The sequence below is a fragment of the Amphiura filiformis genome, chromosome 11, assembly GCF_039555335.1.
Source record: "Amphiura filiformis chromosome 11, Afil_fr2py, whole genome shotgun sequence".
In the NCBI taxonomy this organism is placed as follows: domain Eukaryota; kingdom Metazoa; phylum Echinodermata; class Ophiuroidea; order Amphilepidida; family Amphiuridae; genus Amphiura; species Amphiura filiformis.
Window position 1 is genome coordinate 16,666,475 of NC_092638.1, and position 19,328 is coordinate 16,685,802.

The 19,328-nt window shown below is 37.1% G+C and overlaps 1 protein-coding gene across 1 annotated transcript; it reads right to left on the reverse strand.

Moving 5' to 3' along the window:
* Positions 1 to 4,927: 4,927 nt before the first annotated feature.
* LOC140164443 (active regulator of SIRT1-like) lies at positions 4,928 to 15,605 on the reverse strand. The gene is made up of 4 exons (XM_072187725.1): positions 15,414 to 15,605; positions 8,749 to 8,931; positions 7,709 to 7,814; positions 4,928 to 6,784 (listed from the first exon to the last, which is right to left on the reverse strand). The coding sequence occupies exons 1-3, from the start codon at positions 15,466 to 15,468 to the stop codon at positions 7,729 to 7,731; spliced, it is 324 nt and encodes a 107-aa protein (XP_072043826.1). The 5' UTR covers positions 15,469 to 15,605; the 3' UTR covers positions 4,928 to 6,784; positions 7,709 to 7,728.
* Between the last annotated feature and the right edge of the window lie 3,723 nt (positions 15,606 to 19,328).

The following is a 19,328-nucleotide window of genomic DNA, read 5'->3' on the forward strand; positions in this document are numbered from 1 at the left end:
ACTACCTGATATCAACAGTAGATGTGAGCATTGATAAACTACCTGATATCAGCAGTAGATCTGAGCATTGATAAACTACCTGATACAAGTCGCCAGGCATGTTTTTGAGTTATAGGCCTTAAAAGATGGCATTCCCATAAAAAAAACTCAAATTTTGGAATTCTTAATTTCATGACATTTGACCTTGGGACTGAGTGGACTTTCAAATACCTGAAAGTACGGTACTTATTTGAAAGAGGTTTATTTAATCAATAATCGACAGTTGAACTATGATAATCCCTATTCAATCCTGTGTAAAGCAGGAAACTAACTAGTACTAGCCCATAACTGGAACAGCAATTTGGCAAAAATATCAAGATATCATTTACAAAATGATCCATAACTTGATGCAATGTATATAATTTTGGTACCATTTTGGAGATTATTGTCCCGTGTTTACATTTTTATCCAAGTCATGAAATGTCAAAAATGCGATTTGTTCCTGGTTTTGTCAGAACGGGCCAAAATGTGGGAATTGATCAACTACCTGCTATCAGCACTATGTGGGCATTGATAAACTTCCTAATATCAGAAGTAGATGTGGGCATTGATAAACTACCAGATATCAGCAGTAGCTGTTGGCATTGATAAACTACCCAACATCAACATTAAAAAGTAGATGTGCACATTGATGAACTACCTGACATCAGCAGTAGATGTGCGCATTGATAAACGACATGCTATCAGCAGTAGATGTGGGCATTGATAAACTACCTGACATCCAAAGTAGATGTGGACATTGATAAACTACCTGATATCAGCAGTATATGTGAGCATTGATAAACTACATGTACCTAATATCAGCAATATAGATGCGAGTATTTATAAACTACCAGCTATCAGAGGTAGCTGTTGGCATTGATAAACTACCCGACATCAACATTAAACAGTAGATGTGCACATTGATAAACTACCTGACATCAACAGTAGATGTGGACATCGATAAACTACCTGACATCAACAATAGATGTGGGCATTGATAAACTACCTGACATCAGCAGTAGATGTGGACATCGATAAACTACCTGACATCAACAGTAGATGTGGACATCGATAAACTACCTGACATCAGCAGTAGATGTGGACATCGATAAACTACCTGACATCAACAATAGATGTGGGCATTGATAAACTACCTGACATCAGCAGTAGATGTGGGCATCGATAAACTACCTGACATCAACAATAGATGTGGGCATTGATAAACTACCTGACATCAGCAGTAGATGTGGACATCGATAAACTACCTGACATCAACAGTAGATGTGGACATCGATAAACTACCTGACATCAACAGTAGATGTGGACATCGATAAACTACCTGACATCAACAATAGATGTGGGCATTGATAAACTACCTGACATCAGCAGTAGATGTGGGCATTGATAAACTACCTGACATCAACAATAGATGTGGGCATTGATAAACTACCTGACATCAGCAGTAGATGTGGGCATTGATAAACTACCTGACATCAGCAGTAGATGTGTGACCAGCTCCAACAAAACTCAGAACAAGTCGCCTGGCATGATTTTGAGTTACAGGCCTTAAAAGATGACATTCCCATAAACAAAAAATCAAATTTTGGAATTCTTAATTTCATGGCATTTGACATTGAGACTGAGTGGACTTTCAAATCCCTGAAAGTCAAATCCCTGAAACTACTTATTTAAAAGAGGTTTATTTAATCATTAATATACAGTTGAACTATTGAATAGCAATTTCGCAAAAATATCACGATATCATTTACAAAATGATACATATCTTGATGCTATGTATATAATTTTGGTACCATTTTGAAGCTTATTGTCCTGTGTTTACATTTTTATTCAAATCATGAAATGTCAAAAATGCGACTTGTTCCTGGTTTGTCAGAACGGGCCAAATGTGGGAATTGATAAACTACCTGCTATCAGCACTATGTGGGCATTGATAAACTTCCTAACATCAGCAGTAGATGTGGGAATTGATAAACTACCTGACATCAGCAGTATAAATGGGCATTGATAACTACCTGCTATCAGCAGTAAATGTGTGCATTGATAATCTACCTGCTATCAGCAGTAGATGTAAGAATAAACTACCTGATATCAGCAGTAGATGTGAGCATTAGATGTAAGAATAAACTACCTGATATCAGCAGTAGATGTGAGCATTGATAAACTATCTGATATCAGATGTGAGCAATGGTAAACTACCTGATATCAACAGTAGATGTGAGCATTGATAAACTACCTGATATCAGCAGTAGATCTGAGCATTGATTAACTACCTGATATCAGGAGATGTGAGCAATGGTAAACTACCTGGTATCAACAGTAGATGTGAGCATTGATAAACTACCTGATATCAGGAGTAGATCTGAGCATTGATAAACTACCTGATATCAGCAGTAGATGTAAGCATTGATTAACTACCTGATATCAGCAGTAGATGTGAGCATTGATAAGCTACCTGCTATCAGTAGTAGATGTGGACATTGATAAGCTAAGCTACCTGCTATCAGCAGTAGATATGAGCATTGATAAATTACCTGCTATCATCAGTAGATGTGAGCAATGATAAGCTACCTGCTATCAGCAGTAGATGTGAGCATTGATAAGCTACCTGATACCAGCAGTAGATGTGAGCATTACTTAACTACCTGCTATCAGCAGTAGATGTGAGCATTGATAAACTACCTGATATCAGCAATAGATGTGGCCATTGATAAACTACCCGATATCAGCAGTAGATGTGAGTATTGATAAATTACCTGCTATCATCAGTAGATGTTGGCATTGATAAACTACCTGCTATCAGCAGTACATGTGTGCATTGATAAACTACCTGATATCAGCAGTAGATGAGGGCATTGATAAACTACCTGATATCAGCAATAGATGTGGGCATTGATAAACTACCTGCTATCAGCAGTAGATGTGAGCATTGATTAACTACCTGATATCAGCAGTAGATGTGAGCATTGATAAGCTACCTGCTATCAGTAGTAGATGTGGACATTGATAAGCTAAGCTACCTGCTATCAGCAGTAGATATGAGCATTGATAAATTACCTGCTATCATCAGTAGATGTGAGCAATGATAAGCTACCTGCTATCAGCAGATGTGAGCATTGATAAGCTACCTGATACCAGCAGTAGATGTGAGCATTACTTAACTACCTGCTATCAGCAGTAGATGTGAGCATTGATAAACTACCTGATATCAGCAATAGATGTGGCCATTGATAAACTACCCGATATCAGCAGTAGATGTGAGTATTGATAAATTACCTGCTATCATCAGTAGATGTTGGCATTGATAAACTACCTGCTATCAGCAGTACATGTGTGCATTGATAAACTACCTGATATCAGCAGTAGATGAGGGCATTGATAAACTACCTGATATCAGCAATAGATGTGGGCATTGATAAACTACCTGACATCAACGGTAGATGTGGGCATTGATAAACTACCTGCTATGAGCTGTGTAATGGGCACTGATAAACTACCTGACATCAGCAGAGACAGCAGTAGATGTGGGCATTGATGAACTACCTGACATCAGCAGTAGATGTGTGACCAACAAAACCCAGAACAAGTCACCAGGCATGTTTTTGAGTTATAGGCCTTAAATGATGGCATTCCCATTAAAAAAATCCAATTTCGAAATTCTTAATTTCATGGCATTTGACCTTGGGACTGCGTGGACGTTCAAATCCCTGAAAGTACTTATTTAAAAGAGGTAAAATTGGCAGTTGAACTATGATAATCCCTATTTAAGGCAGCTGTGTACTCTCAGATACGCATGTAGTAAAAGTGCCATAACTTTGTAATTATTCACGCAAGACATGTAAAAGTATACATTTTTATAAAGGCAAGACATCAATGAATCTCAAGTACAGTTTTGGTGTAAAAACAACAATTATGAAGAAAATCACAAAAAAGTGAATTTTTGGCTTTTTTTGTTCGGTACATCATAACAAAAATACACTCTTTCCAAATATATTTGTTTTGATTTTTTCTTAATCTTGAGGCACCATTCCAAAAACGGTTTTTTTAGTTTTTTGATATTGGCCTTATTTTTGGAGATATTGACCATATAAGGCATCAAAATGAACTTTTTAAAATTCACAACCGCCTATTTGCACAAAATGATGCCTAAAATTGGAAATAGACCAAAATATAAAAAAATGAGAAAACCGTTTCTTAAGTCAATCATGCTTTTTATGATAAGCATAATTGCTAACCTATAGATGCTGTATTTATTGAGTTATCATGTACCTAAATCGTCATTTTACCAAGAAAATGAACATTGAAATAAAGGCCGTTGAAGTTTAAAGTGGTCACATTTTGCACTTTGATCGAAGCTTACAGGAGAATGCGGCAGTTCTCGTTTTCTACCTTACATTACGTGAACATCGGGTAAATCCACAGCCCCTTGAGAAGTTTGAGCGAAATCTATTCATATCTTGATGTTTAAATCGGGGGAAAGAACTTGAAAAAAAAATCACATTTGATCAGCTAAAATGGAGCCATTTGACCGCTAGGTTTTTGTGAAATCAGTGCTTCCATGGTGTTTCCATAAGATGCGCCACGCATGCAGATAAGCGTCGGCGTATGCGTAAGCGTATCTGTGCGTTACTAAATTGCGCGATACATAGCGCGATGCGTTATTAATGCTTGCGCGTGTACCATGCTGGTACAACAAAGATTTTCTTTCCTTTTAAATTTCAAACACGAGCGGAATAGTGAAATAAAATCCTTTAAATATTGCAGTTGGAGTTTATAAATCTGGATTTTCATTCCTTGTATTTATAAAAAACATAACAAAGTACAAACATATAAAAAAAACTCAATTTCGCGAAAGAAACAATGTCTAGAGTACACAGCCGCGTTAATCCTGTGTAAAGCAGGAAACTAACTAGCCCATAACTGGAATAGCAATTTGGCAAAAATATCAAGATATCATTTACAAAATGATCCATATCTTGATGCTATGGATATAATTCTGATATCATTTTGAAGCTTATTGTCCCGTGCTTACATTTTTATTCAAATCATGAAATGTCAAAAATGCGACTTGTTCCTGGTTTTGTCAGAACAGGTCAAATGTGGGAATTGATAAACTACCTGCTATCAGCAGTATGTGGGCATTGATAAACTTTCTTACATCAGCAGTAGATGTGGGAATTGATAAACTACCTGACATCGTGCATCAGCAGTAGATGTGGACATTGATAAATTACCTGCTATCAGAAGTAGATGTGGGCATTAATAAACTGCCTGACATCAGCAGTATATATGGGCATTGATAAACTATCTAATATCAGCAGCAGATGTGAGCATTGATAAACTACCTGATATCAGCAGTAGATGTGAGCATTGATAAACTTCCTGATATCAGCAGTAGATGTGAGCATGGATAAACTTCCTGATATCAGCAGTAGATTTGAATATTGATAAATTACCTGCTATCATCAGTAGATGTGAGCGTTGATAAACTTCCTGATATCAGCAGTAGATGTGAGCATTGATAAACTACCTGTTATCAGCAGTAGATAAGAGCATTGATAAATTACCTGATATCAGCAGTAGATGTTAGCATTGTCATTGATGTTATTTGTTATGTTATTTAGGTGTTGACAAAATATTTTACAACAATTATTTTACAGTAACATTTTGACAACATTTTCAAATGTTGTGGTAGTGTTTATTCGAGAGTTATCATGACCTATGTACAATGTAAAACCCGACATTAACATTTTATTAAATCATTTTGACCAAAAGCAAAAGATGTTTAAAATCCATTGCGGAAAAGCAAAGTTTAAACCCAACATTTTCAAAAAGACGCAAGTTCACCTCTTTTATGTTTGCTAGGGATATTAAGTAAAACAACAGGTACAGACTAGTTCTCAATATACTTTTTAAAGGTTATTTAATCAACCTTAAACTGTAAAAGGGGAAATTGGCACTGGGTTTAATTTTCGCAAATTTCCCGATTAGAGCTCCAACTGCGAAAATAACACATTGCGAATATATATAGGGCAGGACTTACATGTAGTAATCGCGAAAATAACACTTGTGAAAATGTCTCTTATTCTAAATCGCGAAATTAATTGCTCCTAAAAATATCCCCTTTTACAGTACTCATCTTCATCTTTCCCAATTTTAATAATTTGTCAAAGCTGTACAGAGAAAAGCTTTTAAAGTAACATGCGCATAGTATGCATCGATTTTCCAAGGAACCATGGGGGAATCTTTTGAAAATGCAAATTTTCACCTGAAATTTTAGTCATATTTCTCAGCAATGTTTGTGTCTATTGTTCCAAGAGAACAGGGTGATGAGCTACATTCATTAGTACCTCGTATATCAATGTAAAAAAAACGGGCAACCCACCCAACTTAGCAAGTCTGCCTACCCGTAGAACAGGGTTTTTTTCATTGCCTAACTGGTTCGTAATTATCCTAATGTCTTTAACCATAATCTCAATGTTTCACTAGTCCTCTCAAAACCACCTTGTTAACTTGACCACACAACTTCCCTTGTGAGCTCTTAAGATGTTTTTAGTTCCATATTCATTATAATATGTTATGTAATGCCTGCATAAATCCAGCATTACAAAGCTCTGTGTTATCTGGTTCCTGTATAACCCTCTTGAAAAAGTTCAAAGTCTTCTTCAGTAAATGCAGTATCATTATCAGTTTCCTGTACAATGGGGTTGTCTTTGGCCATCCGTCCTCTGCTGTGTGTCATGATCTGTGGGAAAACAAGTCAAAACCAAAAAAATAACATATTACACAAAGGAAAGTCTAAATTACTGCTTTTAGTATCCCCCAAAAAGTTTTATCTCTTAAGGGATCGGAGAGCGAGTAGCGATGCTTGCACAGTTAGAGTGAAATTCCAAGATTCTGGGTTCAAAGTGTTTGCATTAGTAATTTTGTTTTACACTTCAAAAGTTAAATTTCAGGGAAAATCCAAAACCTGGGATCACCATTGTAATTATACCTTTTATTGAGATTGTAGAGTATATAATTTAGACTGTTTTATCTTATCTAGCATCAGAATGAGATTGCAACAGCACAGTTTTTTACATAATATAGCAGTGGAGCAAACCCTATCACAGACCAACATATATCTACAAGTTTGAGTTGTGTAAGAACTGACAAAAAATGATCAGATCCTATAATTTTCACAAATGTGACCTGCTACCACAAAATTAGCGTAAAAGTTATAAGTTGGTAGTTTTGAGGCATTCTGGCAGCTGAGTTGATGTTCTTTGTTTGCCGCGCACCTGTACAAGCCAGTAGTATGCCCTTCATGAATGACCCATTGTGCACCCGTTCACAAAGGACAATAGGCATACTATTGGCTTGAACAGGTGTGTGTGAAACGAAGTACACCAACGCAGCAGCCAGAACATCTCCAAACTACTAACTTGCAACTGCACACTCATTTTGTGGTAGCAGGTCACAAATGTTCTGCTTTGTTTAAATAAATATGTTGTTGATCACAAAATCTCTAATTGTGTCTTTCAAATCAAGAGTTCGCCTGGTGTATGGTTTCCAAAATAATCCAGATTTTGGCTTTCATGATTTATTATGGCCGAGTCCATGCTCTCTTACTCGAAACTCTTTGGTGTGAGCATAAACACACATTTGCAGTACAGCCTCAAGAACTTACCTTTTCATATATGTGGGAATCTAGACTAGCTGAACTTTTGTCTGCTTGAGAAGACTTTTTACATTGTGCTCGGTAAGATCTTTACTTTTTCTACTGTAGTATACATCTAAAATCAATCAAATATGATATTGAATTATGTACAGTACATTATGTTATCCTAGTCTTACATGCAGGGGGAATGGGGGAGGGGGCATAACAAGCTGGTGGACAGGGTGGATGAAGTCCAGGGACCTGAGGGTTCAGGGGCCCCAAGCAAAAGCGAAAATGAAATTTGTCCATAGGCCCCAGAGGCTCTTGCTACGCCTCTGCTTACATGTTTTGAAACCTTACAGTACATGTACCATATTTGACCTTGAGAGGGCATGGTGGTTGGCTCAGACTCGTAATCAGAGGGTTGCAGGTTCAAATCCCAGAGGTGCTATTGTGTTGTGCATTTAGACAATTTAGTTAATTCAGATCTGGCCCAAATACCAAGGAAAAAGAGATAGGCACTTTGGCCTGTGAGCATTGCACCTGCATGACGTTTACATAATTAGATTTCTCTCACTCTTTCTTTCCCTGTTTTTGCCACTATTTCAAATTCATTTTGCAACATTAACCTGCGTGGATCAAATTTGTCTGGTGATTTGCTTATATTTTCAGTAAACTATAGGATCAACAGCTGTTCTCGGATTGGTACATCAACAACAGCATTGAAACAATAAAGACAACCAAAATGCCATTTGTCAAAATGTGCACACCAGGCCTGAATTTTAGTTAGGCCACCAAGGCCAAGGCCTGCGCCTGTTCAGTTTTGGCCTTGATGCCCCAGATCTTTTGTCAACCACAAATTGAAAATTTGAGGCCTGGTGCACACATATGCTGCAAGTCAAAAAATATAGGACATAGAGTCATAGCATTGAAAGCTCACGTAAGTGAACTATTTAGTTGTGTGCATCAGTTAAACTTTACCAATAATATTGGACTAGTTTGATAAAAACCAATCATTCACAAGATTGATTTGAAACTCAGTCAAATATTAAGTGTAACCAAGGTCTTACCTATTGCAGATTTGATGTTCTTTCCCATCACTGTTGGTTTATTTCTAGTGCTTTCTTTTCTTTTCAACTGCCTCAACTGTTTCTTCACTCCTTGTTTATCCGTACTTATACGTTTCATCAAATAATCTTTTTTCATAGATGATGGTCCTTTTTTCCTCTTCTTGAAAGACTGTGTTTGGGTATCTGGAAGGAGGATTGATAAAAGAGAGAAAACATCAATTAGGGAATTCCATTTGAAATCCACGCTTCCTCATAAAAGATTTTAAAAGGAAAGTCTTCCAAAGGGAGAGTGTGAATTTTTTTTATTGCAGACTGCAGAGGGCACATTATTTGGGTGTAAAGGATAAGGACAGCAACCTTTATTTTCATTCTTTTACTGCAAAATTAGTGTCATTTTAAAGAGAAAGTATCACATTTTGCCCAAATATTTGAAGTGGTTTAGATCCAGGTAACGCATACTGTACGCGCATCCACAGCGCAAGTTAGTACAGTGCAAAATCTGCGTATCGAGGGAAAAATGTATGCATAAACTCACATAATGCTCTGCACAGATTGTGCATGCTTTATTTCAGAATTGTAGCCACGTTTAGACTAGTCATGGTGATGTTCTGGAGGGTCCAAACAAACTACATAAAGTATTTAATATTGGCTAGATGATGTCATCTGAATCATCAAGGCCAATTTTTTCCCGGTTGTCCTTTCCAAGTTCAAAATGTACAGTTAGAAAAATTAGCAAATTAGTGGGGATTTTGTGATCTTACTGATATTTCAGCACAATAGTAGTATGTACATGTACAGGGCTGGATTTTAACTTGAAGTGTTACTGTTAAAACCAAACCATTTAGCTGTGAGCCCTGCTTGAGACTTGTTCTTTATTAACAGTGGCATAGATTTATCTACATTAGGGGGGGGATAAGGGTGGTGTCAGAAAAATTATTCTTGAAGTACGGTATAGTGAATCCAGCACCTTTTGGCAACAGAATAAGTTAATGGTACAAATGATTGCCAAGCGCACAAACATTTTTGCCATATTGAACCTAAAATTGAAAAGTAGTACCGGTACAAATTTGAGTGAAAAGCGCAATAATAGGCAATTTGTAGGCTAAAATTGCCAAATAGATTAACCTATGAGCATCAAAATGCAACACATTAGTCGGGCGTGTACTTTTAAAAAGTCACACACCCGACAGCAAAATTAAAATATACACCATTAGCATGCGGTGTGTGTAAAAAGTCCAGCCCTGAGTATGTACCTAATTTCTCTAATTTCACCACTTACTTACCAAACGTCCAATCAGGAACTTACTTTTTAATGTTACCACAACTTTAAGACGGTGTAATCTAATTTTAGACAGGTGGATTTAATGGATTTTACAGATGTGATAGCTCTAAAACAGATGATTTTTAGAGTGCACACCAGTAAATACAAGTCTCCTACACCCTGGGAGAAAAAAATCAGTGTTTCAAAGCGAGGAAGCGTGCAAGAAGACTAAATTAAATACATTAGAAAAGGCTTAAAACCCAACTATTAGGCCCTGATTCATATTTAATCCTCATTTAGGCCTGGGAAATAGATTGTCTGTGAAAAATGAGCAGGATCTGACTTTTATTACAATTTGGCTAAACTTTCAAAATGTGTTACATTTCAGAAACACCAAGCTATTTGTAAGGTGGCGACGCTGTATGGGCTATAGGGTGATCTAGTCGGCATTTTTATGGAAAAAAATGCTGGACTCCGTATATAATTTCTACAATAGATGACTTCATCTGACTTTCGACTTGCAGAAAGGGTAAGTTTTGAAGAACTGAGTCGCTCTGGAGTAGGGTGCATCAAACGCCCCTCATGTCAATGTTATTTTTTGCTTGAGTGATTAAAGTGTGCCACTTATCAAGTTAAATAAGTGCTCCAAATTTAAATTCAAATGGAGGTCGGAAATGGGTCCTCCCATGAGCTCAAAGTTTGAGCGTTATTTGTAAGTATAACGGTAGAACTACAAATGAGGCAGCTATTTAGTTTTACGCACTTTTGACATGTAAAATAAAGGCTGCCATATTGATTCTGCATTAAACAGTGTGTTTGTAACTAAAATGTGTCACCTTATACTAAAGCCTCCATTTCTCCGTTTTACAAAATCAAAATTCCGTTTTGCAATTTTGCCATTTTCCGTGATTTTCCGTTTTACTCATAAATACTATATAAAAACACCTTACAAAGCAAAATGACAACATGAACTTGTTAGTTATTTGTCCTACCTTACTGAAGCCGACCTTCAACATCGCCATTGAAGTATATCACTGCTAATTATATGTGCCACGAGGAGGTCATACGTAAAGCACGGTACGCTCGCACAGTAAACCAGTACAGCACATGTACAATGTACATGTACAGTGTAGTGTTTGCGGTCATGAGCTGTCATGATCGACCTGGCCCAGTTATTTTCCAACCATGTGATGCAACATCAACAGCGCAAATGTACTGAAACAAGGGGTTGTTCAGCTATTTCATGTTTGACAAATTTTTGGATAGTTTTAAATATTTTTTCAAGAAAACTCTTACTTTTCTGTCAATTTTAAGCTTACTTTTTCAGAATTTTTCATTTTTGATTTTCCGTGCTCAAATTCCAATTTCCGTGATTTTTTCCCGTTTTCCGTATCGCGGAGGAATGGAGGCTTTACCTTATACTTAACAAATCATAACAATCATGCTAGGATGATGTCACAGGTTAGACATGCCTTAAAATGAATAGCTGCCCCATGTATTTAAATACATAAATAAATCACACATTTCTCTTATTTGCGTTAATTCACCTGTTACTATCAGAAAGTGGGCAATATAATAATCATGTTGTCATAATCTTTCAAGTCATAACTGTCACTTTCCTTTTAGAAGTTATTAGTACCGTAAAGATAAAGTTCAGTTGCAGCTATACAGTTGACGCTTTCATAGATTGGGTTTCTTTTTCCTATCTTGTTCAACCACCTGCAAAACATTCTGATAATGTTTCTCACTGTGGGCTGTAGCCAAGAAATCTGCACTAAGTTTCACACCGCGTTCTGCTGCGTCATTAACCACATTGATGGCTTTGACATTGCTTAGGGAAGACAGATATGCTGGGGACTCTGGCCATGTGTCTACAGCATCTGTTAAGAACTCGTCGTTAATCTGCAAGATGTTCATAGTAAACCACGAATCTCTGCCTGCAAAATCAATAAAGCTGTTGTCTGTGTGATGTTCTCATCAGAGAACTTTGGCTTGCCAAAGCCTGAACCATACCGATTAGTTGGTGTGACCATCACTTCATCAGGTTTAACTGCGAGAAGCCTACTATCAAGAGCTTGCTTCTCCTGTGGTGGCACCTTTAACTGAAGAGAGCCAGTGGGATCATTTCTTGGGAGATGTACCACAAATGTTGTTTCATGGCTTTTAGGGCACTTGCAGCAACATCAGCATTGACATCGGAATACTTAAGCAGACTCTTACATAACAAGCAAGCTCTTGCTAGTAGGCTACTCGCAGTTAAACCTGATGAAGTGATGGTCACACCAACTAATCGGTATGGTTCAGGCTTTGGCAATCACACAGACAACAGCTTAAATAGCTGATTTTGCAGGCAGAGATTCGTGGTTTACTATGAACATCTTATAGATTAACGACGAGTTCTTAACAGATGCTGTAGACACATGGCCAGAGTCCCCAGCATATCTGTCTTCCCTAAGCAATGTCAAAGCCATCAATGACTAACGCAGCAGAACGCGGTGTGAAACTTTTTAGAATGCTTGCCTTGGACGGGTGGTTTCTGATTTCTGGCTAAGACTCTGGTAGTTTTTGTAATTTTTTGTGACACTATCTATGGCTATCTTAAAAAGGGGCAAAAAATTGATTTACATTAGTTCAATTTTATTGTTGAGCCTATATTATTTACAATCGATTGTCACAAGTGTAATATTTTGATCGAGCTATGAAAACCATGGTTTTATGTACATATTTCTTGAATATGAAGGTCTTTACATAATGATTGCAGCAGTTTGGCTTCAGGAATATATTTTCAGGGCTAAAAGAACACCAACAGACTGGTAATTTCTTCAGAAATTTGAATTATTGCCAATTAATTAATTCTGTGTAACACTCCTGACATTGACTATTTAGATAGCTGTAGCAAACATGTTGAAGCAATGGCAAATATTTTTCTTGTTTTTGAGTTCCTATCGCAATGCACTAATAAAATGAAAAGTAATGTATGAATATTGCCACCTTGGTGTATGAAAAAGTTGAATTCTGATGTAACACTCCTGACGAGACAGAATTTCTCTTTTCAACCCGCTCTAAAAAGAAAACGGTTTTGATATCATGCAAGTTTTATTTTTCTTTGCTTGTCTTTTTCATTTGCACACTCAGTCAGCACAATCAAACTTGCCAACCGAATTTCATCTATGGCCATGTGTCTTGAAGTCGCCTCCCAAATAGGGTGGAGGCGTTGCGTTTTTCTGTATCTCTCTGTAATAAATTTACTATAACTTTACAACCATGCAAGCCACACCTTTGGTTGTGGTGTCATTTTAAAGCTTAAACTCCCTTCTCTGTGCTGCGCAAAATTCATGACATAAAGTTGCAGGATACTGGAGAAGTGTCATTTTGTATTGTGAGTATTGAGGGTGGAGGAGGAGGCGGAAGCGGAGGTGCGGAAGCGGGCCTGTACAAACCCTATGGAAGACACTGCATTGCACTTGATTTTTAAAATTGCTCCCACTTCATAAGTATAAGGTCCCTGTCCATGCAACTTGGACCAAAGAGTCCATGAGTGAAGAGGTATTAGCTAAGCTATGTTTTAGGTCACACATGGGGTCAAAGGTCACATGTCAAAGGTCATCTGAGGTCATTTACCAAAGCAGTATTAAATCTGTATAGTATACCCTACCCCTATACAAGTATACATTTTCTGAAGGGAAATTTCATGGGGAGTTCAAATATGATGAGAAATCAAAGGTAGGGGTAAAGGTTTAAAAAATGTGGTTTGAAAGATAAAAAATGAAAAAGTAAATTTTTAGGTGATATTTTCAGTCTGGACAACTTGACCCTACTTCCTATAGTTTTTTCAATGCCATATTTGGATTCCTCATGCAATTTCCTTTCAGGAAATGTATACTTTTGATAGGGTGAGGTATATATGTCAAATGTTATGTTGATTTCTAGCTCGAAAGATGTAAATATGCTCAAAAAGGCTGCGCAACGCAAAATGGGGCGAGCTCAAGACACATAGCCCTATGCAAATGAGCAAAAACAGTACTACTAAATAACTAATGACTATCACATGCTCAAAACCAGCCAATCACGTGCGTGAGATTGGTCACTTTTGGTAGAATTTCATGAGAAAAACCATCATGAATATTGCTTGCGAACAAGGAAATGCACGACCGAGCAATGTAAACAAGAGCATGACTGCATGAAACAAACTTCCATTTACGCTAAACTAATTCCTTCTTTACCATAACAAATTTTTAAATCAAGTTACTGAAAGGATGAAATTTAAGCTTCTATGACACTCACAAATTTTGTGTGTTTTCATGCTTGCAAAAAGTCATTTTTCAAACAGCTATAACTTCCGTTCGGTAGCATGTTTTCCCATTCTGAAAACTGTAGTGACAGCCCGCCATCTTTAATTTTCCGAAAATCATCAATCGGTACTTTCCGGATCTTCATAAAAGCTTGTTTTCATTCATAAATCCACCTCGACTTGTTCCGATGGCTGCCGAATCTGGTCATGTGCTGGGCTCATGAATAATTAATTAGGTGGACTGGCTGGTTTCAATTGGGGTCGTGCAGTGGCGCCATTGCCGGTCCATGTAATTTGGTTCCCGGTAGCTTCTATTGCAAAATCCTGCAGTGGCAATGGGGCAAGTTTGATTGTGGTCAGTGAGCAGGCATCCAAACAACCAAACGGTGCCATTATTTTTGACTTTACCCATATGTACAAAAGCCAGACATACCAAGGTCAGAAACCCCATTGGGTTATAGGAATGCCTTTAAACATCCTCTGGCATGGCCCTTAGAATTGAATGAATGAATAAATTCAATGTTGTATTGTTAAATAGTAATTGTATATTAAGCATTGTGAATTTGTGATTGTCAGTGACATTGTAGGTATGCTAGGTGAATTCAAATTTGCCATCAAACTGCATCATTTTATATATCAAATTAAAGCCCTTGAGTAAACAAAGCCAAAACTGAAAACCTTTTTTTCATAGCACTTTCCGTAGCAAATGGTCATCTTGTCAAAGACTGACTTTCATCAAAAAGATTCAGCTAGCAAAATTCCCCAAAGCGGCATTTCGGGGTGTTTCTAGATCTTAGTCTCATGGCGATAGCAGCTTTTTTAATGGAACTGCTATCAAAATCCCTCTAAAATTCCATGTGCGGGTGACTTATCACCATAAAAAATTATATATTTGGGTCAAGTGAAGTATAGAAAACATATTTATGTAGGTTTCCTTCACCCACCTATTCTCGAAAAAAATTCAAATTTCTATGTAAATATGCATTGTGTTGGGGCCCCGGTCTCGGCGAATTCGCTGACTAGAAAATGTGTTAACTAAGGTTTGCCTAGGTTACCTACTATATATTAAACATTGGATTTGTGATATTGTCATTGCATGTTTGGGTTACTTACCTCCATCTTCATCAGCCAAAAGCTCGAGTCCTTTACGCACTAAGGCCGCTGACATACTGCTGTGTAACCAATGCTATATATTAATTTCTCAGAAAATATCAGTATTATTATTAGACAATTGGATTTTTTTAATCATTGCAATTTTTATGTATAGCTGCCGAATTTGCAAAACCACGAGACCACGAGCTTCACGTAAAGGTTGCCAGTCTGTTCTAACACTGGATGACGGCTGTCCTTTATTTTATGCAAGCTGTTTGTTTATTGGTTGAGAATACTCAATGTTGGAAAATTAAACCAATCAAGAGTTTGGGTAGTAATCATGTTTAGTTCTAGCAATAAATATGCACTAGTGGTATTAAAAACGTGTTTTATCTGTAACTTTTGACCATGTTAAAATTTAGATTACTTAGTATTTTAAGTAAAGTGGAATATTCTATTGTAAGAAACCCAAAAAACTAATAAAATGTACTAATTAGCTTGTAATTACTTTACCTGTTGCCAAACTGAAAAATATAAATTGAGTCGAATTTAGGGACTGGGGGGGGGGGGGCTGTATGCGCAATATTTATCTGCCCCCAGTGCCCGCCCCAGTGGGGGTTAGCTACCTCCATTCCATGTATGGTACAGGGCTCATATGTGAGGTACAAAACACAATAGGCAACAAATCTGAAAATGTGCGGCTTTTTAAGGCCCGGGCTTTTAGGTAAGGGTAACGGACGGGAGGGTAGACTTGATCCACCAGTCCTTCAACTGCTTATATTTTTTCAAATGGTCATAATTTTGTACAGCAATATTGTTTTTAGTCATATTTGGTGTCAATTTGTTAAGAAATATATTTGGAAGAAATAATAGTCGCTCATGTCCAATTTCCTCGAAATTTACGAAAAATCAGGATTTTGACCAAAAATAATGAGCATTTACATTTTTTTCAGAAGAATTAAAATCGATATTTGTGAGCAAGGATGAATGCTTTCTTAATTTTGCAAGGTAACAAATGTCACAAAAAATAACAACTTGCCCATATACAGCGAAGATCAATTTTTTTGATTTGTTTTTCTTCATGGAATGTAATACTCTGACCAAAGTTGCCCCAAACGCGGGGTAACTTTGGTCGGGCTATGGCACCCTTACAAAATTATTTAAAAATCTTTTTCAACTTCAAGGTGTAGAACGGAACCCTAATGTCATAAAGACATAGGGGCCTAATTGGAAAAGAGATAATTGGAAATATAATCCCGGTGGGTTCAGTCTTCACTGACAATGTGTAGGCCTACGCATGATGGTTCCAATTAGGGGTACTTTTCAAGAAATGTCCGCGGAATTTTCGAGGACAAAATTGTTCGCGATTGTCCAAATTAGGGGTGTTTTGGAGCAAAATTGTCCTTGAAATGGAAAATAGGGTGTATTTCTAGGACTTTCGTCCGCGTTTTACCGCTACAGTTTTCGTTTTTTGTCCTCATTTCCCCGTGAAATAGGGGAGAAATTCAAAAGCGTCCTTGAAATGGTATTTCGGAAAAATGTCCTCGATTCCTCGTAATAAGGGGGTGAAATGAAAATGCGTTGATTTCGCGCAAAATAGGGGGTAAAATTGCTGCAAATGTCCTCAATTCCCCGTGAAATAGGGGTCATTTTCAAATCCTGGAACGGTCATACGTCCTACCTTTAAATACAAACTGAACCCACCGGGAATATAATTTGTTTTGTTTGGAAGCAGTGGTTTAAAAGTGACCAAAGTTACCCCATTTTACGGTACTGACTTTTTACTTAGCATTTTTTAAAGAATTTTTAGCCGAAAATTCATTTTTGCCTGGGGGGAATTCAACTTAAATTTTGATAGAGATGTGCGCGCGGCGCGGAGCGCCAAACTTTGGGAACTGAGAACTGACTTTGGGGCAAAATTGCAAGGGCTTGATGAACTGAAATTTCAACTTTTTGTGGAGGTCTGTGAACTAAAATTGGGCCAAATTCATAGGATTTGGAGCAAAAAAAGTTTTCCAAATTTGAGCCAAAGAGCTACCAATTTTACGATGCACAGAACCTAAAGGTTATGTATAAATCCTTTGACGAGTTGCTCATAATCAAATTTCGTCATTGTCGATACAAAAATGGAACCAACTATCACTGTGTTGTGATCACTTTGTTGATGAGAAATTAAAGTTTATTTGTGAAGTTATATTTTGCTCTCCGTTTGTTTCTGTTTGAGTCTTTCCCCGTCTCAGATGGAAGATCCATTGGCCATGTATTTGGTTTAATTTATATTAATCAGATAACTGGTTAGTGGATCTTCACATCACAATTCTGAGTCATATTAACTGTGTCATAGTTCAACTATGACACAGAAAAACTACCCAAGAAATTTTCCCAATAGAGCGGCGTTCCAAAATCATGAAAATAAGTGGTCAATGCAAACGCAATGACCCCGGGGGAGGCACTCGAATATAAAGTGACGTACCTGTGCCCGGCCGCACTCGACAGCGTACGAAACTAGGGGTCTATCGGTGTAGAACTGATTTTCAGAAAAAGGGGGTCATTCCGTGTTCATGGTGATTTTGTATGGGAGCGCCCTAAATTTCACATCATTGACAATCAAAAATAGCTTTTTACCTAATTTTACAGTACTAAATAGACAAAACTTTTAGGTTTATACTAAAAAAAAACCGGGGTCATAGGTGTATAGATTTGCCAAAAATAACGGGGTCTTTTCATGGGTACATGACGTATGGGACAGCCCCTCAAGGGCAATGACATCGATCTTTTTCAAAGCTCAGAGCTTCGGACCTCTTAATTAAAATTATCATTGGACCCCTTAAACATGTTAAATTTGGGTATTACAGGGCTAAAAGGTAGGGGCGTAGCCAGCTTTTTTTTTTTTTTTGTCAGTGGGGCAGAATAAAAATTTCGGGGGCAAACTTGAGACGAAAACAATTTTATGACTGACATTATTACGCTTATGTACTATTTGCAGGGAGAAGGTAAAGATTTTTAGAGAAGAAAATATCACATTGGACCCAATTTTGTTGTTGTGAAACCCTAAAAACCCAATTCCGTTGTGTTAGGAAAAAAGAGTCAAGTGAAGATTTTTTCTGACTTTGTGAAATATCTCCGACTGAAATGTGCAATTTTTTTGTTTAAAATATATATTGTTTTTTCTTACTTTATAGCTGACTAAAAATAAAATACTTACATTTTTTGTTATGATAGGCCTACCCTAAGAAAATATTCCCTTCAAAAAATAAATGACCTACCCGGTATTTATCATGACATAGGCCTATATGGATATGAAAGTGCAAATTGTCATTGGGTTATAATCATGATAATGACATTGTATAAAGTTGTTTTCACTCAGTCGATGCCGTGAGCAAAATGAGGAGAGCATGGTTTAGGTCATTCGGTAAGAGCAAAAATATGGGGTCATTGGGTGAGAGATGAACGGCGAGGATGGGGCACAAGTTTGTGAGAAAGTGACACTTGAGTAAAATAAAAATTCCTTTAAAATTGTCAAGAGAAATGAAAGAATGAGTAAGTCTTCACAATTAAAAACAGGGAACATATGACACAACATCGATTTCCAATGGGGGAATAACACAAAACGTATAAACAAAGTTAAAAGAGTTTTTAACTTTATATGTTTATACGTTTGTTATTCCCCCATTGGGGGTTTTTATGTTAACATTTTATATAAAACATTGTTATAAAACTTTTGTAGATAATAGTTATTTAAAACATTTTCGTAATCATACCTAGAGGTTTTTTTTATCATCAGATAGAAAGACTTCTGCTCATCTTCTCTGGTGAGACAACAGGGCTGGGGTATCTTTCCATATCAAAGTTTAAAAATGTGCGTCCCTTAGTTTAATTCTTTCAATCAAAATTTCACTCCTCTGCTAATGATGACAAGTGATAATCGAAGTAATA

Coding starts and splice junctions, on each gene's coding strand:
- LOC140164443 (XM_072187725.1), bottom strand. CDS start 15,468: ATGTCAGCGGCCTTAGTGCGTAAAGGACTCGAGCTTTTGGCTGATGAA. Junction 8,932..15,413: donor TTTGGCTGATGAAGATGGAG/GTAAGTAACCCA, acceptor TCCTCCTTCCAG/ATACCCAAACACAGTCTTTC. Junction 7,815..8,748: donor GAACATCAAATCTGCAATAG/GTAAGACCTTGG, acceptor GATTGATTTTAG/ATGTATACTACAGTAGAAAA.